The sequence below is a fragment of the Parasteatoda tepidariorum genome, chromosome 5 (genome assembly GCF_982258835.1).
Source record: "Parasteatoda tepidariorum strain Cologne lab strain chromosome 5, Ptep-v5.0, whole genome shotgun sequence".
Lineage (NCBI taxonomy): Eukaryota > Metazoa > Arthropoda > Arachnida > Araneae > Theridiidae > Parasteatoda > Parasteatoda tepidariorum.
In genome coordinates, this window is record NC_141759.1 from 49,371,159 (window position 1) to 49,396,873 (window position 25,715).

Below are 25,715 nucleotides of genomic sequence, written 5' to 3' on the forward strand. Positions count from 1 at the left end.
GTACAGCAACAATACCATCATCTGCATAAATTGCCATCAGCATCTTGTGTCCCGAGTCTTTACGAGTGAAGAGGCAGTGGTCAGATTTGCTTTGGGTCATACCATGCTTCTTTAGCACGTCCGTAAACTTGGTATTCCAACATCGTCCAGCTTGTTTAAGACCGTACAAAGGTCGGAGCATCTTGCATATACGTCCGCTTCCGTCATCATATCCTTCGGGTTGATACATGTATATATCTTCAGTCAAATCACCATAAAGGAAAGCTGTCTCCACGTCAATTTGAAATAATTTTAATTTCTCCTTAGCTGCTGTTGCAATTAGAGCTCGAATAGTGTCGTAGCGACAAACTGGACTAAAAGTCTCCCCGTAGTCGATATCTTTCGTCTGCGTATAACCCTTCGCGACTAATCGAGCCTTAAATCTTTCGATAGAGCCGTCAGGGCTAGTCTTCACTTTCTAAACCCAGCGATTTGCAAGAATCTTTCTTCCTTCAGGTGGTTCAACAAGTTTCCACGTACCGTGCTTGTTTTGCGAAGCCATCTCTTCGTCCATGGCTCGTTTCCAGTTGACATGCATCGAAGACTTCATAGCTTCTTCATATGATTGGGGTTCCGTCAAATTCAGGATGCTGCTGTAGACTTCATAGTCGTTAAATCTGGGTGGGCTGCGTATAGTTGATCGGTCACGCAATCCATGCGTCGTCATCTGTGATGATTCATCTTCTACATTGCGAAGATTTTCACCCTCCTGCAAGTCAGTACCGTTGGAACTGCCTGAAATTTCAAACTGCATACCAGTTGATGTACTGGCACTAGAAGTAGTTTCTGAAGACAGGGAAGTGGGACCTATCTGCTGTTCGTTGAATACCACATTGGCGCTCTTGACTGTGTCATTCTTTGATGGTATAAAAACACGATAGCCATCACAATCACAATATCCAACCAAATATCCCTTTACAGCCTTGTCGTCCAGTTTACTTCTGTTGGCATCCGGTACATGTACAAAAGCAGTTGATCCAAAAATTCGAAACTTGTCGATTTTCGGCTTGCGTCCGAACCATACTTCGAATGGAGATTTTCCTGTGATCTTACTTGGTCCAGTTCGATTAAGAATGTGAACAGCCGTCGATGCTGCTTCTGCCCATAAAAACTGCGGTAGGCCTGTATCTTTGAGCATAGTACGAACTGAGTCCATTATTGTGCGGTTTTCTCTCTCAACTGCACCATTTTGTTCTGGCGAGTACGGCATAGTGATTCTTAACTTGATGCCTTCATCATCAGTCAGTCTTGTCATCTTAGCATTGTCGAACTCACGACCGCCGTCTGTAACCAGTTCTTTCACATTTATGCCGTCCTTACTAGTCCGAGCAAGAAACGATTTAATCTTATCTACAGCTTCATCTTTATGTCTCAGAAATTCTACACTTCGAAATTTGGAATAATCATCTTTGATCACTAGCATGTACTTATTTCCACCTCTTGACAAAATTGGTGATTCGAGTAAATCTGCATGTATGATTTCACCTGACTCCTTCGTTTTAAATCGTTTTGATTTGAAAGTCCGTCGACACTGTTTACCATACCTGCAAGGTTCACAAAAGAGTCCATCATCGGTGAAGTCTATACCATTTTGGCGCAAGTACTGTTTCACATATTGTACTCCCTGATGCCCAAGTCTTATGTGCCAAACTGATAGTGGCAGTTTTGTCGTTGTCACCATTGTTGTATCTTGGTAAGGTGTTGTTACGTCATCATCGACTAAGTAAGCTGAAGCAGCAGAACCTCCTTCTGGCTTGACCGGTTTTACACGTAATTCAAGGAGTCCACTAGATGAACATGGAGCTTCTAAAAGTACATTTTCAGAGTTTTCTTTACGAAAGAAACGACAAACCATGTCATCTGAATCTCCGAAGTTTGATATTCCTCGTTTCATCGCCTTTGAAGCTGATAGTAAATTTTTGCTGATATCTGGTGCATACAATACATCACTGAGCTCAATAGACTTTTGCAGGGTTCCAACAGTTGCGCACATGTCAATTTCTCCGCAGCCATAAGCTGGTATTGTCTGCTTGTTACCAACTACGATTTCCACTGGTTTGTCAAAATGACGATACGTCTTAAAATATTCGGCTGAATTTGTGATGTGTGCTGTTGCTCCATCGTCTTTGAGCCACACATTTCGGCTACTGTCATTTTGGCAAATAAAAGCACTACAATGAGTAAGAAAAGTTTCGGTTTTATTACCCGACGTCTTTGGCTTGTCTGGAAAATCAGGACAAAATTTTCCCATGTGCCCTGGCTTATTGCACCGAAACAGTTGCCACGAAAGCCTTTCACACCATCATTGGCCTTACTAAGTTTCATTCCTGTAGCTGTTGAAGGTTGAGATTTTCTCGCCATCTGGGACCTTGTCCCCTTCCTCCATTTCTTCTCTCCGTTGGCACCGTGCCATGCACCGCTTGTTACAAAAGCTGTTGTAGCGTCTTCTTTCACGCATACACTTTGCCTCTGAAGGCGCATCTTTATTTGTTCCATCAGTCTCTCAGGTGATTTTTCAGCTTTTAGTAACGAGTCCCATTGTGACTTGAACTCCCTGTATTCGTCATCCGGAAGAATCGATAATATGCGCGACATGAGCAGATTTTGAGGCAACTTTCCTTCGCCTCTCGCCTCCTGTTCCCGTTGCAAGTCGACCCACAGCGTACGCAAACGTGCGAGAGATTTCATTACGTCTTCATCCTTCTCTATTTTGAAAGTGAAAAATTGTTGAAGGAGAGTATCCAATTTTACACTCGACACTTTGTCGAAGTTGTTCAGCAACTCCTTCCATATTCCCTGTGCAGAGTTACCATGCATACGAATTAGATTTAAAATATCCGCCGATACATTTGATCGAATAATTATTGCGGCTTTTGCATTCGTCTTTGTGTAGAATACGAGCGCTTTGTTGTACTCACTGACCGCTTCGGCACTGGCGTCTTTCACAGGTACCGACGGTTCTACAACTGAGCCATCCAGAATTCCAACACAATCATTTAGGACGAATAAAGAGTTGATTTCTAATTTCCAGTCAGTCCAGTTGGACGCACCTTCCAACTTCGTGCACTGTATAAAGTTCTTTCCATCCATCGCCAAACTGTTAATCCGCAAAAATGAGCAATCACTTCACCACTAACGTTAATGAAAAACGAAGTACTACTCACGATTTGGCATACAAAAGTTCATACACGTCGTCAAAAACAGCTATCCACGCAGTAAAACGTTGCTAATGACCCATAACCTGTTGTAAATATTAGCAAAATAAAGGTGACAGCTATTTTAAATAGTATTTAATATGAACTTAGAAACAAAAAAGGAAAAGAACGATTAGAAAAAATAAACTCGGAATATACAAAGAAAGAGAAGTTGCCAGATTACGAAAGTGCAACTCTACACGATAAACAAAAATAGCGTGAGGCGCGCTGATAGCATGCTCGATTTATAACAATATTAAGATTAAAGTGAAGGCAAAATCAGTTTTGTTACATTAAACATACCCATATTGATGCAACCTTTTTTTGTTATTTTCTCCGATTCAATAATCCCCTAAAAATTTCACTTACCTGCTTCGTCCATCAAGCTCTTTTATTGTGCCGGTGTATGCTTTTCAGTTTTCAGCATTATTTCGTACTGTTTCTTAGTATTGATATATAGATTCTTTCCTTATTTTTTATTCACCCAGTGCAAAGAACGGATATTCAGCTAGTACTGAAATAAATTTGAAAGATGCCAAAATGACTTTGGCTCAAAGTTAGCGAAAATGGTTGACAACATAATGCGTAAGCATAGAATAAATAATCTAACGTAATATAACGCATTCTTTTAATTTAAATTGCAACGAAACAAACAACAAATGAATTCGGAAGACATCACAAGCATGCTATGGTGCAACCCGAAAAAAATATCAAACGGTGATATTTTATATAAATATGACTTAATCAGAGTTAACACTCAAAACATGGCAAACCTTTTACTTTATTTATGTCTTGAAATTAATGTTCTTAAATTTGTTTTATATTCACTACCAGTTAGAATTTGTAAAGTGCAAGAAACTCCCATGAATGGTAATATTACGAGAAAATTTAATCACAAATTACAATAATAAAACTTCTCAGAATATTAATCCTGTTCATGCATTGCCTTGTAAGCGTAACATATCCTATTACGCATATCCTACTACGATTATAGCATGAACTAAAACTAAAACATTTCTTACTTAATGGCCTTGGAATTTATTTGCATTATAATCGAAACAAAAATATTTTATAATTGTATTTATCAAATTAGGTTGTAATTGTAAGAACGGAGACTGTGATGACAAAGGTTGCGTGTGTTGGCCAGATTATGGAAAAGTATCAGAAAACGAATGTCAAGGTAATTAACAAAACAAACATTTTATTTTGCTTTTGTTTTAACTCTGAACAGATTTAATTTATCTTAATAGCATTTTAAGTATCACTTTTGTTACGTCTAAAAAAACATTTATATTACCTAGATTATATATATTTGCCTGCCCATATATAATAACATTATATGGTTTATATTTTTTTCATTTTTATCATATGCTTTAAATTTGTATGGTAAAAATTTTTTTGAGGGATTAAGCACTAATTTTCAGTAGAGGTTAGCTAAGTTCCAGTATTATTGATGACTAATTTTAATGATTGGTGATTATTAATTTTTTATAATAGGTATGGACGAATTTCTTTTTCTTTTTCTTGAAAAGCTTGAGTGGGAGTAGATATGTAAAATGTAAATAATATTGTTCTTGCTTACATGTGATGGTGTCACGTAGAAGGTAAGCTTTGAGAAAATATGCAGTTATCTAGATTTTCATAATTCAATACTAATTAATTCATTATTAATTTAATGCCTTTAAATAAATTTAAGAATGAAAAACTACCAAAATAATAGCTATCATAATATTTTAGAAGGTCAAAAGATAGGAAAGATAAACAAATAAAAATTATATGTATACATTTTATTGTTTATTTACAGCGTTTTACGCTAAAGAAATAATTCGCAAAAATTCATAATATTCCACATACTCTTTCAACTATTTGGAGTGACATGTCACGCCTTACTACAAGGCTAATGGAAGAAATAATAAAATGATTTTAGAGCATAACACACATATGTGTACATTTTCTATTTATAAAATAGTTCAACTAATTATTGTTCATTATAATTGCTTGAATTTCGTACAATCAGGATAATGACAGAGATTCCTTCAAGCAAAAGCCGAATGTGTTTAAAATAAGAGCTGTTTCCAATTTCAATCTCCAGTAACTACAAAACATAATTAAATGCATTAATTAGTTTTATTTAATTATTAATATTTAATTATTTTCCATTCATACATCACATTTTATTTTCAGCAATTAGCAGGAGATTTAATTAAGAGAAGAACAACGAAGTTATACATTTAAATATTTCCTGCTCCTTATAATGAAGAAAATTATTTTCAATTATTGAAATATCAGTGTAAAGATATAATACAAGTATACAAATATACAAATTTTACAATAGTATAATTTTTAAATTTTGTGTTTCATTTATATACAATATTTGTTTTACAAATTTGTCTCCAAAACGTTTCAAGAATTGTTAAAAACTCAATTTCTAATGACTCATTCAAAATACATCCTTGACATGAATTTTAGCTAAAGATTTATCGTGTAATGCCTAGTAGTTAGTATGAAATAGCATCTCTTATATAATGCAGAAAAATCAAACACTGCTTACTTCTTATTAAAATTGGTGGAAATCCCCCAACATGACGGTATGCGTATTGACAAAACATACCGTAGATTATAAACGTGGCGATTGCAGGTGGAATTGGCGATGGATTACGCGTAAATGTGGTGGGAGAACGAAATTACATTAACCTAAACAGTGTAATTCAATATTCTTTTTCTCTTCCTCAACTAGCCATGATGAATAAAAATAACTCATTAATTCGTTTTAAAAGAGAATTAAAAAAGAAAATGACCTTTTTACTGTCAGAATCACTTTACAAATACACTGTATTCATATTTTATTAAACGCTATAATTTATATTTTATAAAACGATCTAGTTTTTTGATATAACAGATTCAATTTTTTAATTTTTTTTAGAAGAATTGTGTTGGCAATTCGTAAGAATTGTGTTTTTTCAGAAGAAATAAAAATAATTTATTAATGAACCAATTACAAAAAATAACGTAACATTTTAATACTATGTTTTATTCAAACGCTATTTTGAAGAATTAATTCTATTTAGCTTTTATTGTAAGAAAACATAACCTGTTTTATTTTAGTGGTATTCTCTATTAAATCAATATTCTCTATAAAAGAATAATGTAAGCTTTTTTATAAAGATTATTTTTTTTAGAAATTAACAAAGACATATTATTTACTAGAAAAAAAATAGAGTATTCAAAAATGTTATCACACTTTAAAGTAATAGTTTCTTGTAAACGAAATAATCAATATTTTTAAAATAAAGTTTGAAAGCGTTTGCTTCATTACTAGAAGCATTCATTATAAAAAAAAATATATTAAATTACTTTGTTTGCATAATTTTATTAAATAACTTTTTTTTGCGATGAAACGAGATCTTAAACTTTGTGAAAAATTGGTTCAATTCCTTAATATATATAAAAGTCGGTAAATACTTCATTCATTATGGAGGTCATAGATAACTTTATACTTTTTCAATATAAGAATAATAAATGCAATTAATAGAAAATGCACAATTTTAAAAATATATTTTATTTACATATATTGCGTACAGGTTATTCTGCAACTATCATACGTAACATAAATTTATAGATTCCTAAATACTGTTATATGAGTTTGATAATTAAAAATATAATTAAAAAATAACGTAATTAAAAAATAACATAATTAAAAAAATGTCAATCTTCAATTAAAAATTTCCTGTTGTCAAATATTAATAATAATTATAATTTTTTAACAACTTTTTTGTGCACAAATTTTTAATTCTCGAACTTAATACTATCCTTCATATGAAAGTATCAGAAAATTTATAAGATCAAAACTATATTTTAAAATTGAGACATTGGCGACAACAGAGGTTAGATGTATGTGCTGAGTTTAAATAAATTATATGTTATAAAACTCACATTTAAGAGTTAGATCAATGTATTATCAGGTCATAAGAGTGTTTATTAATAAATAAATGTAGTGATTGTTTGATTATTTTGATTTGTTTGAAGTGATTTGATTTGTATTACAATTGTAAATCCTGGGTGTTTAATGTTAAGTTATACATTTCTTTAGAAACAATATTTGAAATATGCAAAGCAGGGCGGCATTCATTTCAACTTAAAAATCATCAACTTAACTTTCAATAACTTTAGATAAATAAAAAACAAAAGTTTGATAAAAACTTTAAATGAAATACTTTTAGAAAAATTCTTTCTAAATAATATTTAAATAAAACACAATCTCTTCGCCTGAGTGATTTTGTAAGGAATTCTAAACTTTATAATTTTACAAGTTAGGTGAAAAGTAAATATCTTACAATAGTAGTAGGGAATTAAGGAAATTCTAAATCTAAAGTTTGAGTCCTAGAACGTAAACATATGATTATTAGATCAAAAGTTAGTTTTAGATTTTTCGTTTACTGCTCACTGTACGTATGATAGTATGCATGTTACGTATGATAGTTGCAGAATAACCTGTACGCAATATATGTAAATAAAATATATTTTTAAAATTGTGCATTTTCTATTAATTGCATTTATTATTCTTATATTGAAAAAGTATAAAGTTATCTATGACCTCCATAATGAATGAAGTATTTACCGAATTTTATATATATTAAGGAATTGAACCAATTTTTCACAAAGTTTAAGATCTCGTTTCATCGCAAAAAAAAGTTATTTAATAAAATTATGCAAACAAAGTAATTTACTATATTTTTTTTATAATGAATGCTTCTAGTAATGAAGCAAACGCTTTCAAACTTTATTTTAAAAATATTGATTATTTCGTTTACAAGAAACTATTACTTTAAAGTGTGATAACATTTTTGAATACTCTATTTTTTTTCTAGTAAATAATATGTCTTTGTTAATTTCTAAAAAAAATAAATAATCTTTATAAAAAAGCTTACATTATTCTTTTATAGAGAATATTGATTTAATAGAGAATATCACTAAAATAAAACAGGTTATGTTTTCTTACAATAAAAGCTAAATAGAATTAATTCTTCAAAATAGCGTTTGAATAAAACATAGTATTAAAATGTTACGTTATTTTTTGTAATTGGTTCATTAATAAATTATTTTTATTTCTTCGGAAAAAACACAATTCTTACGAATTGCCAACACAATTCTTCTAAAAAAAATTAAAAAATTGAATCTGTTATATCAAAAAACTAGATCGTTTTATAAAATATAAATTATAGCGTTTAATAAAATATGAATACAGTGTATTTGTAAAGTGATTCTGACAGTAAAAAGGTCATTTTCTTTTTTAATTCTCTTTTAAAAAGAATTAATGAGTTATTTTTATTCATCATGGCTAGTTGAGGAAGAGAAAAAGAATATCGAATTACACTGTTTAGGTTAATGTAATTTCGTTCTCGCACCACATTTACGCGTAATCCATCGCCAATTCCACCTGCAATCGCCACGTTTATAATCTACGGTATGTTTTGTCAATACGCCTACCGTTTCACATATATAAAATTAAATAATTATTGAATTCTACTCGCATTTTAAAATGTAATACTCAATCGTTCAATGAATTTTACGATTATTTTTATAAAACTGTGTATAATGAATATTTCAACTAAAATAATTAGTACAAAATAGCTGCTAACATTCTCTTAAACATTTATAAATATTATACATTTATAAATTTCAGCTTTTCGCACTATTGCTAAATCTCTACGTCGAAAAATATTTAAAGAATCCCATAATAACTGAAAATTACATAAAATTTTAAAAAATTGTAAATGGTTATCGAGCAGAACCATTAAGTTTAATTAATGAATATAGAATTAGTAACAAAGTCTCTGCTAAAAAAAAATTTTTTTTTAATCTTTTAAGTAAACAAACTTTATTGTAATAAAATTTCATTATTAAGGATTAGAGGTTATTGCGAAATTATAATTTTAATTAGCGGATGAGTAGGTAAAGAAGTTCACTACTCGAAATACATTTAATGAAAGTTATGAAAATACAGAATTATGGAGGTAATAATATATAATTTTTGTATCTTAGTTTTATTACGACCTTCTAAAAAACGCTAATAAACACAATTATGTCAACAGATACAAACTATTAGGTCGGAGCAATAACAAAAAAATACGCTTTATATTTCATTTAATGCAGAAGAATCTAATGAAGATCAGCTTATTTGAAACTCTGAAATGTCACACCCATGTGTAACTTGGTGAATGATAGATACGTGATACCAAAAAACAAAACAAAAACATAAGCACTCAGATGTTTGGCGATTTGCGAGAACGTTCGTTTAACGCCAATTGAAAGTTTCGCCAACCCTTTTATAATCTACGGTATGTTTTGTCAATACGCTGACGGCGTGAGAAATTTTTCTAAGAATTTCTTTCCAGAAATTCCAACTCTTGTTTTCAAACCCATATAAGACATTTATATTAACATATCTGACAAAGTTCACATGCATATTATAAAGAGTAAATCACTCCCTCAGAAGGACAGCAAAATTCGAATATATAAAAAGATGTGAAATATGATGTGCTCTGCTAAAATAAGGTCTATACCCTCTTAACCCATTAACGCCCAAATTAATTCTACTTATATATTTCAATGAAACTTTCAAATCCTATTTATTATGACCTAAATAGAGTATAAACCTTAAAATTTGTGCATATTTTGCATTAATTTTAAAATTACAGCCCGTCCTCATTTGAGGACACTGGGCATTCTAGAGAGAAAATGATTTTTCTTGATAAAACATGCAAATATTGTAGTTATTTCTTATTTTAAAAGTCTATTTAATTTTTTTGGTGCAGAATAAGTATAAATTGTAGTATTACTGAAAACTAAATCAAATATTAGACTTCTGATAATGTTTGTGAACATTATTATTATTATTTTTTAATTTTGGAATTACAAAAATGAACAAAATGAAAAGAGCCAATTTCAGTAAATAAATAATACTGCGTAATTTCACTTTATGTATATTTATTTAGTAGAGCATTTTTAAACCACTTAAGTACATATATTGTTGTTGTTGTTCATTTACGTCGCACTAGAGCTGCACAATGGGCTATTGGCGACGGTCTGGGAAACATCCCTGAGGATGAACCGAAGACGTGGCATCAGAATTTTGATCCTCTGCACAGGGATGGCACCCCGCTTCGGTAGTCCAACGACCTGCACTCGAGGTCGAGCACTTTACGGTAGCACAGTTTAGCGAGGACCAATACCGCACACCCTCGGTCCCTACGCAGACTGATCCAAGTGGGTCACCCACCCGCACACTGACCGCAGCCAGTGATGCTTGACTTCGGTAATTTGATGGGAACCGTGTCTTAACGATGAGTTCACTGCGGGACTCTACTTAATTATATAAAATAATTAAAAATACGTAAAATATTCAGTACATGAAAGCATATAAAATATGCACTGAAGTATATACCACTTAGTTGTTCAATTTATTATGAAACTTTGGAAAAGAAAGCATGCATGATGTTACGTTGCATTTCTGATAAAATGTTCATGGTTTTGATGTTCAGTTTTTCATCTGACAACGTCTTTGCTTCTCCCTTTTTGCTATTGTATGTCCAATAGGATCGTACTTCAGTAGTACGATCCTACTAGCAGCAGTAGAGGTTGATTTTATCATTTGCCGTCTACTTGATCTAACGGTCCTTTTTTGAAATATGCTACGACAATCATACCTCGAACGTTCTTTATTGAAATCTGCTTCTTACTCTCTTTTTTGTTAAGAGCTTTTTAGAAAATGTAAGCATTCACTATCTACATGTCTATCATTCTTGTAAATAAACACCAATTCCATTTTCGCCCCTTATTGATTTAGTGTGCTTTTCTAGGAAACAGGTATATCGATCCCCATCCCCAATGAAAGTGTTGTACTCACGTATGATTTTTTATTGCAGTACAGGCACTCTTTCCTTTCGTACTTTCCACCACGTCATTGTTTGCCCCCACAGAATTTATTTATTCGAAATTCATTGCAATTGTAATTGATTTATTGTCATTCCATCCAAATCCTAGTCATTAACCTCAGGAAATCATTGAAATGATAACTGCCTATATTTGTTTGAGAACAAATATTCCTGAGCTATTGTAAGAAATCCTATCTTATTGTAAGAAATTTACGGGATATAGTTTTGGATTGAATTTTTGGAAAAGAAATACGAAGATTTAAAAAACACGTACGAGGTGAAATAATTTCCGAAAATAAATGAAATAATGTTAAAAAAATGTCTGCAAATTCTGAAATTCACTTACTCTATCAAAATACAAACACGTATGGGTAATTAAATGAATTAAAACAAATTCTGGAAATTTCTTTAAACTTTGCCTGTAACGCCCAGTGTCCTCAATCGAGAACAGGAAAATATAATGTTATATAAAAAGAAAAGAAACTGTAAAAAAACAAATTTATTTAGCGATATATTTTGAAATATACTCTTAAGAGAAAAACTGCAATAAATAAAATAATTTGCCTTTATTTGATTTGATATGACTGCATAAAAAGAAGAGTCTTGCGTGAGGCTAGAAAAATCTCAAAATAGCGATCCAAATAACAAACCAAATAGTGCAGCATATTTATTAAAAATATTGCAGGTGTGTTGATAGTGCTGCTAACTATCTTCCCAGAAAAAAAAATTTATTTTTGAAATAAAAATAAAAATTTTACATAATGTTTTATTGACTGTCCTCAATTGAGGACAGTGGGCGTTAATGGGTTAATATTATGAGTAATAATCTAGAAATCCAGGCTGTAACATAAAAAGTGGTTTAGAGAGTAAAGATGTCTGTCATATTTCTATGGATTGTTGCACAGTCATCATAATTTTTTACTTCGTCTTTCCTTACAATATTTTTATAGGACTGGGAACCCAGAAATCAAATTTCAGGAAATACCAAACAATAGCTTTTTAGGAACAAGCTTCATTCAAACAAATAACTAAATAAATCAAGTGGTCTAAAACAGTAATGGATAATTTTGAAATATTAAGCGATGCATTTGGGATTGATGCATGGTTTTAATGAATATAAATAAAAGAGGGCCGGTTGGAAAAAATATTTTGCCGTGTATCTCACGTGATAATTTTTTTCTCAAACGCTTTGTCAATGAGATTAACAACCACATAAAAATAAAACTTATTACTGATTATAAAGAGCGCAAGTAATAATGATGATGATTTCAATCTGGGTCTAATTAAACAAGAAGAAGAAAAAAGAACTGCTATCCATGCACACGCAAAGCAGAAGGGATTGGGTGAAAAATTATCAAACTTGGATGGACCAGTGCAAATGATGTATGTTCTTAGATGCTAGAAAATATATTTGGATGGATTAAAATTTTATTTGCATAAAATAATTAGTTATCTTTCGTTCTGCAGGCATGACACGAAGAGAAAAGAGGTAATATTATCAGAAAAACAACAAGATGGAGGATCATTGATGGTTTAAAGATACTTTAGCTATGCGTTAAAATTAAGTTGGTTTTTCTTTAAAGCCCAATAAATACTGCCGATGACCGATAAAATCTAAAAAAAAAAAGAAACATTTACTCCATCTGCTTCGAGAACTGGTGAGCCAGATTCAATAATCCAGCTAAGCATATTCCCCATCTATGTTGAAAAATCTCCTTTTAATTTATTTTTTTAATCTCCTTTGGAATAGTTTTTGGAAAATAGATGAATATCATGAATTGGCTTGTTTCTACCCTCCCTCCCAAAATCATATGCAAAATTACTTCAGCAGGACTATATATGACAATGGCAGAAAGTTTCAATCTGTAGCAGAACTGAATGTTGCCATGGTTGAAACTGTTGATAATAATCATACTACTGTCTCCCAAGGATTTATAAATTGTATGCAATGTCATTTATTATGTCATGTGTAGCCAGAATGTATACAAAAGCTACCAATTGCAACAGCTTTATTTTGACAGGAAAATTTTTTTACATGCATATTTTCTAGCCCAAGTAGGCAGAGTCCAATTACAGCACGCAAAAGCAGTTATATTTTTAACATTCCATGTGCTTGCCTCATCCATTACTGCGATTAACACCAAAGCAAAATTATAAAATGAGTAAAAACAGTCAAATTTAAAAATTTAGAGGGATGATAAGAGGCATCAAGAAGAGAAACACTTTAATAGAACAAATGGTCTTAAACCGCATTGAGAAGGTCAAAAATCACTAATGAATTATGAACGTTTTGATGCCATACTTGAAAACAACTAGAACAGATACTACAAACTTAGTAACTACAAACAACGGGTAAGTCCAAGATTAGTTCTTCCTTATTTTCTCACTATTTGTCAACATTTAAAGAGGTAATTAAATATAAATAGGTAATTTAAGACAAGTTTTATAGAGTTCAGTTTCCATATTTTATTCTACTGATGATTAGGAGTATATTTGAATGTTTCAGCATGCAATTGTGGAAAAGGACATGGATGTATTATTACTACTGGCTGGTTTGGAAAAACAACATGCATTTGTAAGAAAGGGTTTGTTCAAAAAGGAAGTAAATGTGTAGGTAAGCAACTTTAAATAAGATTAAATTTTGCTTAAAAAGATGCGTAATTAAAAGAAAAGGAACTTATCTTGACCGTTTCCTGTAAAAATGTGAGAGTTCTTACCTTGAATTGTGGATAAGATTCATTTCTATTAATTATCCTAACATTTATTAATTCAGAAAACAAAATTTCTACGTGCTCAAAAAGAACAAAAGAAAAAGAGTGAAATACTTTTAATTAAATAACAGCTTATGTACTTGTATCTTAATAATATCGGTAAAATTGTATTTAGTTTTGTAATGCATTATACGAATAACTTTGCTTCCAGCGACTGTTTATTTAACCATCTATCATGAAGATCTTAGAGTATTTGTTAACAATATATAATAACTAAAATATGCTCTAATATTCGACCGACAAACTTCATATAAGTTTCTTTAGCGGAATCCTTGCTGTTAGTTTTATATTTGGATTCTTGTAACGGACATAATTCATGAGTTGGTAAAGAGGAATCAAAAGAATGTGGATGTAATAAACGTATCTTTGCTTGAGTCTCATAAAATTTAATGTAAAAATCTATAAAAAAAGGTTATAAACGTTATACAGGGATGTCTAAAATTATATTTCAAAAGTGTAAAGGCAGGACCTAAAAAAGCAAATTTCAAAAAAGAATGTATGTGCGGAAATGCCCCGTTAAGCTGACAGATAACACTGTTGCTTACGTTAATATAATGCTAATGTTCCTTATTTTCGAGCAGCTATTGTAAACTGTAATTGACTGGAATATGATTGTATACTGTTTGAATCTTAGGTATTGTAAATTGTTCATAAATCATTGTTTTCTTTTGTCTAACTTACTTACTTATAATTAACGCTGCTTTACGTGCTAGAGATTATAATCTGCATTTTCTCATCTACATTCATAGGCCAAAATCAAACAGTTTTCAATTCCGTCTACCTACTTTTATATTTTTGATGCAAAAATTTGAAGAAAAAAATAAAATTGTCAAGTTTTATTTGCTGTACTAAAGTTGCAAGTCCACAGAACACACGAAACAAGATAACACAAAGAAAATTAGAAAAAGAACGCGAAAAAATGAAAGACAAATACTTCTTAGGAAATTTTATGAAAATAAATAAAGAAGTGTTTAAAGTTATGTAAAAATTAACTAAATAGAAATTTATAATAATTATTACTGTAAAGTTATAATCTCTAATAATGTATCCAGTATCAACTCACATGATTATATTCGTCAAAATTATTGCTTTCTGATACTGTATTGACAAGATTAAGCTAGATTTAAGAAATTTTATACAATTATTGCAAATATCAAATAAGGTAGTTTATACAAGTTTATTGTTTGATTTTTAGGCTTAGGGTATTCAAAAATACTTGTTTTTTTTTCGTACATTATTTTCGGTCGCTCAGACCTCTCAAAGCCTTAAACTTTATAGCAAAGTAAGAAAGATTGCATGAACTAAACAAAACATACATATATATATATATATATATACTCATGTCCATCCTCAAATTGAAGAAAAACCAGCTCTAGCGAAGCAAGGTTCATAAACAAAGTAAACGTTAAACAAAGCCAAAAGAAATAAAGAACAAAAGAGATAGTGTCGACATTCATAGGGATGACAATTATTATTTTCTGGAGCAATTACAATAATATCCCCTTTCTTATCTAATTGGTTATTACATTGTATGTCTCTCATACAATTAAATATTATACTCTCTTTGGAATGTTGAGTATCAAATTATCGAGCTGATATTGGGAAAGATCATTCCACTCAGCAAGAAATGTTCTCCGAAGTTCCAGTACATATACATGTAAGAGGTAGTTGATATGTTCTGTAACTTGTTGGCCAAGCATGTCCTACACATATTCTATTGGATTCAAATCATATGTGTTTGCTGACCATTCCATACAGGGGATACCCTGAAATTGTAGGCATTCGTGTTCGCGATGTTATTTCAGTAACGATAGGCGTTGTCATTCATAAACACAAATTCTGGCAGTACATTAAAACTATATTAAACCAAATATCAAAAGATCATAATATTCATATTTTTAAGTAATGCTTAAGTAGACTGTAATATAAAAATTTCATAGTAATTTAAAAAAATTAAAAAAAATTAAGAGAGAAAAACCCACTTAAGTGTCTCAGAATCAACTTTTCCATTTACTATTGATCAAGTTCGCTATTGATGATGAAATTCAGATGCAAGTTAAATCGCTTTGCTTATTTTCATTTTCTTAATCAATGCTCAACTTAAAAAAATTCTATTGCATTATGTAAAAAATCAAGCATTTAAGAACTTCTAGCTCTAGAAACCTATGAAATGATAAGGCAAAAATCACGCCCGTAGGAAAAAATTTCTAAAAAATTAATATCCTGCTATTTTTACCACTCAACATTTTTATACAGATTTTCCTGCAGGTAAAACAACTAAAAAAGAAAAATAAATAAATAAACGGCTGTATAAAAATGTAATTAAAACACTTTTTTTTCAGTTTTAATACTAAAAAAAGCGAAATTTTTTTTACTCTTTACATAAAAAAATGCAAAATTTCATACATTTTTATGCAACTATATGCATTGAATAGACTTTAATGTGTTTAGTCATAGGTCAAAAGGATTTTAGGATGAAACCAATTTCCAGGAATTGAAAGCAATGAAATTATTTTTAAAATTTCAGAAATCATTGAAATATTCACTGAGTATCAAAAGAAAGCATGAAACTACTAAACTTTAAAAACAAAATACTAATACAGAGCATTTTTTTCAAATGTAGACTAAAAAATCTTTTCTTTTTTACAGAGTTAAAATAAAAACAAACTTGATGGAATAATTGAAATAATTTAATAACATAAAAAGCATTCTACACTTTGAAAAAATAACATTTTTCTGACTGATCGACATTAATTAACAAAATAAAAGTATATTTTTCTGTCCCCGCTTCCGAGAAATTTTAATTTCTTTCTTCGGTTATCAAGGTAACTCTCCCTGCTCTTTTTAGATATTTCTCTTCCAATCAAGTTACTATTTCAACTGATTATAATTTCATGAGAAATGGAGAATGACAAGCATTGAAAATAGTTACTAACTTTTGTTCTTTTAAATTGCTTGGTGATTTTTTCTTTATTATATTCCTTAATAAATATCTCATTTAACACTATCTTTAATTTGTTTGAAAGTAAGAAAAAAACTCTGTTTGCAGCTTTATTCTACGAAATTCAACATTTAACAATTTTTATGTCTTCTTTTAAAACAATTTTACAATTTCAAGTAAGTCCTGAAACTTGCTTTCAATTTCCCTTAATGATTCCCGAGAGTTAATTTTTTAATAAAAAAAGCACCAGAAGAATAAAATTTTGTAAAATAATTGATTTTTTGTTTTTTTTTCAGTCGTAATACATTTGCGTCGCATTTGAGGTACAGAAAGTTATATTGACAACAGCCATAGTAGCATTCTCGAGGATACAAAGATATGCCATCAAAATTTTGATTCTCGGCAGAGAGAGTGCTTCCCTGTTTAGTTAGTTCAAAGAAATTTCAGAGAAGTGACGAAATTTTTTGGGAAATTTTTTTAACTCATCTTAACTAATTGCGTGAAAACCTATTTTAATTTTAATGCGTAGAGTTTCATGAGAAAATATGAACTTTTGATTGTTTCTGTTACGGTGTAGAGGTTTTAAATCATTATTTGACGCAAATCCCCGTTAGATGTTTGATAAAATTTGGCTGAATTTTATACTATTGTTAACAAGTCATATCTTATATGCATTCTTTTTTTAATTTTAAGATATAGACACTGCATGTGAATGTGGAAATGGAATTTGCATTGAAGAGGATGGCAAAGCTGTCTGTAAATGTAAGCCAATGCATGGATTTATAGAAAAAGGCAAGAAGTGCGTAGGTAATTAATCGTTCCCGCTTGTCATGTCTTTTCTCCTTATTTATTAACTATTAGATGCTTGCAAACAACGCAATGCGTGTACATCAATCCCGATTGGTTGTTAAAATGTGCCATTTTTTTATGTTAGAACCTGGTATTTCCTTTCTATTCCGAGTAAGCCAAGCCTATGAAGTATAAATTCTCTTAAAGGAAACATTATATATATTCTTTTAAATAGAGCGACTAGGTTTTGTTCTTACTCGATGACAGACACGAAGCCATGAAGATCACAAACTAATTAATTATGCTGCAAAGTTCAAATATACAGAACAAAAATAATCATGGTCGCAATAAAATACATAAACAAATAACAAATCAATGTTAAATAGAAGTTGTAGACAAGAAAGAATTTTATTTGAACAAATTCATAATGCGTCACGGCATTGTATTTAATTAACTTAACGTTAATTTAGATTCTAACTTATATAGAGAAACTCAGCTCCACTTTAACACGTCACCTTGCTTAAAAACAACCAGTTGGTCCTGATATCATAGGTCACGTGTCAGTGTATCAAGATTTTTTTCGTCTTCTTGGGTTTTAAGTACCCCATAATTTTATTCCGAATGGTATATTTTTTATACTGAAAACAATAAAAATAATCTTTTTATACATGTTTCTGATAAATTAGTAATTATTACTTTGAAAAGAATTATTTTTTTTAAAACTTCATCGGTTAACAATAGCTGCTTGAGTGTCAATAGCTGGATAAAACGCATGATTGTTATTGAAATATCTATGCATTGCATCATTCTAATGTTAAGTTTTTAAAAATTTGTCGTTCAAAGAACACATAAACGTTTGTTTTAACAAGAACATTTTAAAAAGGGCAGAAGTTTTCAATTTTTTTTAAAATTTTCTCTGTGTATTGATTCACTTATTATGCGACAGCAGAACAACTAAACACGTGAAGATTGCACATTGAATTCCATCAACACTCTAACCACCCAATTTTCGGAGAGGTATATACATTATAGTTTTAAACGAAAATTGTCTGTTTAGTTGGATTTCAGGGTTCACTGCATTTTCAAGGTTCCTTTTTATATCTACTAGACATTTAAAGTCTAATTGTTTGGAGAACTGAGGCAAAATTGATCTAGACTTTACTGTTTAATAAAGAAAGTGCTCCAAAGTTTTGACCCCGTAAAGTTAATTTCACTTTTTGGGTATTTCATTATATCCTGAAAACTTTTTAAGCGAATGGAAAACTTTTTGCATAAAATTAAGAAATTCGTGCCTTTTAGGGATAATTCTATAAAAAATAACTTTTAGTAAATATATATTGTTTTTTAATATTTTATTTAATAAGGAACTGAAAATTTTGAATTGTAAGGTATTCTTTTTTTTACATAAATTTAAAGAATGTAATTTTGAGAAATCGGTGGAATTGAAGAGAAATTGAATTTTAAAAAAGTAAGATATATATTCTTGAAATCAAATAACTGATTTGACGTGTAATGTGAAATAACTAATGAAAGCAAAATTCGAGTATATGGGCAGATGATACGAAAGCATTACATCGGAAGTGCCGAGGAAGAGTATAAAGAAATCAGAAGCCAAGAGAAAAGAATGTTTTAACAAAGGAAAAGAAGGTACTAGAAGGAGATATATCGATATATAGAAATAGAACACCATATTAAGCAGAAGTAAGAGAAAAACGTTCTAAAAGGCAGTGAACAACTCTAGAATAGAGTCCCCTCCCCCCTAAAACTCACGCATGTCGCACTGTGGAACAAAAATCATTTTTCGCCGTCAAAAATTTAAAAAAATGAGGCTATAAGAAAAAAAATCTCAATATGGTTTTTTGTAGTAAAATGTCCAAGGAATATGACGGTGTATTTTGTTTGCTTTTTTTGGTTTATTAATGGAAATAGCAATTAAATGGAAACAAAGTCGAAATAAAAAAATTAAATTTTTCAGTTAAATTTTTATTAATATGATAAATCCTTATAATAAATAAAAATATTAAAACTATGCATGATCTATACATAAATGTATTTCTAAGATATATATGAATTCATTATTTTATATAAATACTATTAAATCCAGAGCCATTTCCATTTTTCTGCCCTGTACAATTAAATTGTAACTTTAAAGTGCTCTATAAAAAAAAGCCTCACGTTGCCGAGGAAAAAAATTGTTTTCACATTTGTTTGGTATATATACTCAAGAACTAAAAAAAAATTTAGCTGCGAATATTTGCAAATTTGGCTGATATATCGATTTTTATAGTCGTGCCATTTTTATAATAATGATAAATTTAATGAAAAAATTATAAAAATAAACTTGAAATTATTATTTTTGTTATAAAATTTTCAAAATTTTTTATATCTAGCAAAATAGATTCATTATTTTTTTTAAATTCGATAAACGAATTCGCAATTAACAATCTTAAATATTTCGATTTAATTTATTTAGTTTAAATTTGTTTTGATAAATATTTGCGATGGATGTAATGGATGTAAAAATCCATTACTTTATTTATTAAAATTATTAATCAAAAATTTGTAATCAAAGATATCAAAAACTACTAGTAAATAATTTTTATTTATTTATTTATAATTTTTTCAATAATCATCCGCCATTTTGTTTTTTTTGAAATTTTGACTTCATATTTGAAATCAGCGACCCAAAAAACCTATAGGTGATAAATTTTTAGAACATTGAAGTCAATTTTCTAATTTTGGCAAGCATTTTTCTGATTTTGTCCCACTGTGCGTCGTGACAAAAATGGAGAACTTGTTAACGATAATACTGAAATACTAAGGAGAGGGAGAAAACATTTCGAAAGGGCTCTTGAAGGAAAAGATACTTTAGAGGGAACAAAAGAAGATGTACTCAGAACCCCAGAAGACGGAAAACTAGAATTGACTTTTTTTGTGAAGTTGAAAGAGAAATAAATAAACTATATATAAAAAAGTTCGTTCAGACCAGATGGCATCAAAGTTCTCCTGAACATAAAATAGCCTAAACTCATCAAAGAAATACACCCCATTATAGTTCGTGTATGGACAGTGGAAAAAATGCCCTTTAAATGGGAAGATGGTCCCATACATCCAATATACAATAAATGAGACTGGCTGACCTGTATAAACTATAAAGAAAAATTTTCTCTTGAATACACCATACAAGATATTGAAAAACATCCGGTCAAGACTTCTTACTCTAGCAGAGTAATTTGGAATCACCAGTGTGGATTTCAAAAGGGCAGATGCAACAGATCAAATACACAGCATTAGACAAATACTTGAAAAGACCAGAGAATCTAACATAGATACCTTTCATCTCCTTATTGACCTTAGGACAGCTTACAATAGCATCAATAGAAAAAAAATTGAAGCAGGCAATTTCAAAGTTTGGAGTCCCTAAAAATTGGTTTACCTCAAAAGATAATAGTGTAAAATGTAGAGCAAAGATCTGTAGAGCAAAGTTCTGTATACTGAAAAGGGATTGAAACAGAGAGATTCCCTGTTGTGCACTCTGTTTAATATAATGCCAGAGAAAGCAATTCGAGACTCAGGCATACAAACGCGGAGCACATTTTTTGTTGTCTGCAACTGCTAGCATTTGCAGGTCATATCGATATCGTGGGAAGAACTAAAGCAGCTATAATGCCCGCTGTAGTGCCTAAGAAGAACACATTGTTTTTTAATATATATATATATATATATATATATTTATTATATAAAGCTTAATGAAAAACACATAAAAAATATTTAAAGTATAAAAAAAATGTGTTTGCCACATGAATTAAACCTGATAAAATATTTAGAAACTTTTAATTAAGAAATGGTTCAGAGTATCGAAAAAAAAGTAAGAAACATTATAATTAAATTATGTAAGTTAATTTTATAATTTTATAAACTTTTTTTCCCTAAAAAAAAGTTTTATAATTTTATAAACTAAGTTTCCACTAAGTTTCTGGTTCCAACCTTCCCAGTTAACATTAAAATTGGGAATCTCCGTTCCCTTTCCGTTAGCTCACGTTAGAACTTCTAGCCTTTAATGGTTGAAAATGCAGTGAATCAAGAGCAATATACTCCTGAAATCATGCAAATGGTACTATTACCAAATAAAGTTTTGGTTAGTTAAAAATGAATGATAACCTATGATACTTTATCCATTTCTTATTCCGGCGACGCACATGGAAAACCTATTATTATATTTAGGTAAAATGCATTTTTTAGATACACGATATTTCGCCTAATTTAAAATAGTTATTCTAACATTATTACGAGGGTTGCTATTTATATTTCTGGCCTTGGCAACAGTAAGTGTTGCTAGGCGACCGCAGACGATTTTAATCGAAAGTTTGATATTTTTAAACATAAATTCAGCAGACGATTTACCATTATAGCTTCATTTGTGTTGTTGACATTAAATTGAAAAGTTCTTCTCTTTCAAAAAATGGAATTGAATCGTGACATTTTCGTGCCATTATTTTTCATAACTTTCGACGTGGATTGTCAAGACAAGAGTGCTTCGATGAACTTAATTCTTTATTCAGTGATAAAGCGCCATCCTACAGCACTGTAAAAAATTAGCATAACGAATTTAATCATGGTGGATGTTCGATCCAAGACGAATACCGTGCAGGTCGTCCAAAATCCGTTGTTGTGCCAGAAAAGATCGATGCTGTGCGTGAACTGATAAAGCAAGATCGTCATGTGACATACCGTGAGATAGAGGCGTCTTTGGACATTAGTATGACTAGCATCAATAAAATATTGCATGAACATTTGAGCGTAAAAAAAAATTGTTCGCGTTGGATCCCGCATAATCTGACAAACGCTCAAAAAAAGGCTCGTGTCGATTGGTGCAAGGAAATGTTGGAAAAATACGTTCAAGGTACATCAAAGGCTGTGTATAACATCTACACAGGTGACGAATCATGGATCTATGCATATGAGCCGGAAACAAAACAGCAATCAACTGTATGGATCTTCCAAGACTAGGCAAAACCAACAAAAGTTGTTCGAGGAAGAAGCACATCGAAACAAATGATTGCCTGTTTCTTCGGCATTAACGGTCATGTGGCAACAGTGGCGCTAGAGCAACGCAGGACGATCAATTCTGAATGGTACACGACCATTTGTTTACCAGAAGTCATCGGAGAAATTCGAAAAAAGCAGAAGAACAGGCGAATCATTCTTCATCATGACAATGCGAGCTCTCACACATCGACTCAAACAAAGGCATTTCTGACGGAGCGAAAGATCGAACTGATGGGTCATCCGCCGTACAGCGCTGATTTGGCACCCAATGACTTCTTCTTATTCCCACACATCAAAAATAAATTACGTGGACAACGATTTTCGACCCCCGAAGAAGCGGTTGATGCATTCAAAACGCATGTTTTGGAGTTGCCTCAATCGGACTGGAAAAAGTGCTTTGAAAATTGGTTCAAACGCATGCAAAAGTGTATTGATTATCATGGAGAATATTTTGAAAAACAATAAAACCAATTCCGATCCTACATATTTGTTTTTTCATTATTAGGCCAGAAATATAAATAGCAACCCTCGTATTTCCCCGGACAAAAATAAAATGATACTTTCTCTGTAAGTTCATTTTTGTTTATTTTCATATCAGCCATGGAATTCTAAAACTATCATTTGAAGATACTTTCAAGTCAAATCACTAAAAATAAGTACAAACAGAAGAACTTTTTATACATGAAAAGGTAGTAGTTTTTAAACTATTATTTCGATCTACTTGTTTGTAGTCACATTTAAATTACCGTAAATAACTTCGTACGAAGAAATATTTTACGTGTCTAGATAGCAATGTGAGTTACATAAATATGTATAAGTATTTTCTTATAATGGGGTTTGTCCCATTGGCCACAGAAATGCCAAAACTGATACTCTCTTCTCGTTACCCAGTGGGCACCTGTGGCGAAGCCACTGCGGTGGAGCAGCGTCACCTACGTTACACAACCACAAACTCGTTTATAGGGCGGATCACATTCACACAAAGAGGAAATGGCATAGAGAGAGAAAGAAACATCCATGCCCTGAGCAGGATTCGAACCCGCGGCCAATGACTGCGCAGTCAGACACGCTAGCCCCTCGGCCACCTGGTCGGCATATGTATAAGTATAAACAAATGCATTTTGAACAGAAAATCCATATATCTTCTAAATTATTCATCCCATCGATTCAGCGTGGAAAAAAAATAATCGAGAACTATATCCTATTTGTTTAAATATCAGTATTTAAGTGTCTGCCTCCCTTTAACCCCCTTCTGCCAAAACCCGTCACAGGATATTTCGGGATTTTATGTACTGCTCTCTGAGATCCCATAAAACAATTCCCAATAGCTTGCTATTTTGAATGTTTGGGTTTGGTCAAGTTTTTGACTAATTTTACGGAATTATTACGCTTGACCACAGGAGACATTAATTGCCAATGGCGATACTTTGAAATACAGTTTGGATTGAATGCAGCGTTAAAGAAATATGCATTAATTAATACTAGTAATAAATAACATGACTTTTAAGACGCTTGATATGGACTCGTCAGATTGTACTGTTTGTAATGGAATTATATGTAATTACTGGGACTTTACATAAAGACTAAATATAATTAATTATATTTAAATATCGGGTGCAAGATTATTTTGTATTATAAGTTTTTAGACATCAAGTTTTTAAAAATATTTATATTTTAAATTTCAACTTTAATATTTCAGCTTGTAATTGTGGCGAAGGCTGGAACTGCACTTATTCTTATTCAGGGACAGTAAAGTTTTGTACTTGCACAAATGGGTACACGCAAAAAGGAAATGGAATGGATAAAAAATGTGTAGGTAATGTATGAACAAAATTTTTTTTAATTAAGTATATTTTTAAAAAAGCAAAAATCGTAAATATGTAGTTGTTCTAATGCATAATTATATTGATTGAAAAGAAAAATTTCAGTAAAAGTAATGGGGGCTTTGTTGTTTGCTCCATGCAATCCTAGAGTGTTTTATTCCAGCTTTGTATGATTGTGACTTTTGTTTTAATTATTGTGACTTTTATTTATAATTATTGTGAATATGATTGTGACTTTTTTTTAAATTTTGAAAACGGGCTAAATATGTTGTGAATCTTTTTTTTAGTCACATTTTAGGAACAATAATAATTTGATTTATCATATTTACATCTAATTAAATATCTGTACATTCTGATTTGATTGATAAAATTCATAAAAAGCGTTAACACACTGAACAGCTTTATATCTAATAATAGGATTTTTGCGTACTAGTGATCAATATTAGTGATTCGAGGACCTAACTTTAACAATGCAAATTAAATGGTGCAGACGACATTTTATGTTTTAGAACTAAACACAAAACGGTACTTTCTCTAAATAAACATAGTTTTTACAAAGGATTAAAATCTTAGACCCGCAAAGTATACCGAAATCTCGGTTTTAATAATTTTGCAAGTGTGGGGGGGGGCAGTCGAAGATTCTGAATCCCTCTATAATATTATTCATTTAAAGTTTTTTTTAAATAGATCTTTTTGTTGTTAAATTATAATGAATTTAAAGTTTTCTGATTTTTTGTTATTTTTGAAAATAATATGCTCTATTTTTTTTAAAATATTTTGTTCCAAAACATTATTTTTAACATTCATTTTCTAAAAATTAATTATTTATTTTAATGCTCATTAAATATTTATTAGTTACCATATGAAACAATTGGTGTCAAACTGGTAGAATTTGAGCCAACTCTTCTGATTAACGGGATTTTACACAGGTTTAAAATGAAACAAAGCGCAATTTGCTTCACTACTTCCGATTTTTCCAAATTTTGCGGCTTCGCTATTCGGTCCTTTATGTCTAAACAAAGTAATCAGTTATTGAAATATTTTTAATACTAATTTGTAAAACAAAAAATGACAAAAGGATTTAGTAATAAGCAAGTAAGATAGAAGCAATTGCTAGGATCCATATTTATTTAATACACTTTTGTAGAGTAAAATAGCATTCTAAATTTTTTTAT

The 25,715-nt window shown here is 30.7% G+C and overlaps 1 protein-coding gene across 1 annotated transcript in view; it reads left to right on the plus strand.

Moving 5' to 3' along the window:
* Nucleotides 1-25,715, plus strand: part of LOC107438888 (uncharacterized) — a 137,526-nt gene that overhangs the window by 3,280 nt on the left and 108,531 nt on the right. The window contains exons 2-5 of the mRNA XM_087163864.1: nucleotides 4,327-4,413; nucleotides 13,674-13,781; nucleotides 17,573-17,686; nucleotides 24,417-24,533. Coding sequence (XP_087019990.1) covers nucleotides 4,327-4,413; nucleotides 13,674-13,781; nucleotides 17,573-17,686; nucleotides 24,417-24,533 — 426 coding nt within the window. The remainder of the gene's footprint in view (nucleotides 1-4,326; nucleotides 4,414-13,673; nucleotides 13,782-17,572; nucleotides 17,687-24,416; nucleotides 24,534-25,715) is intronic.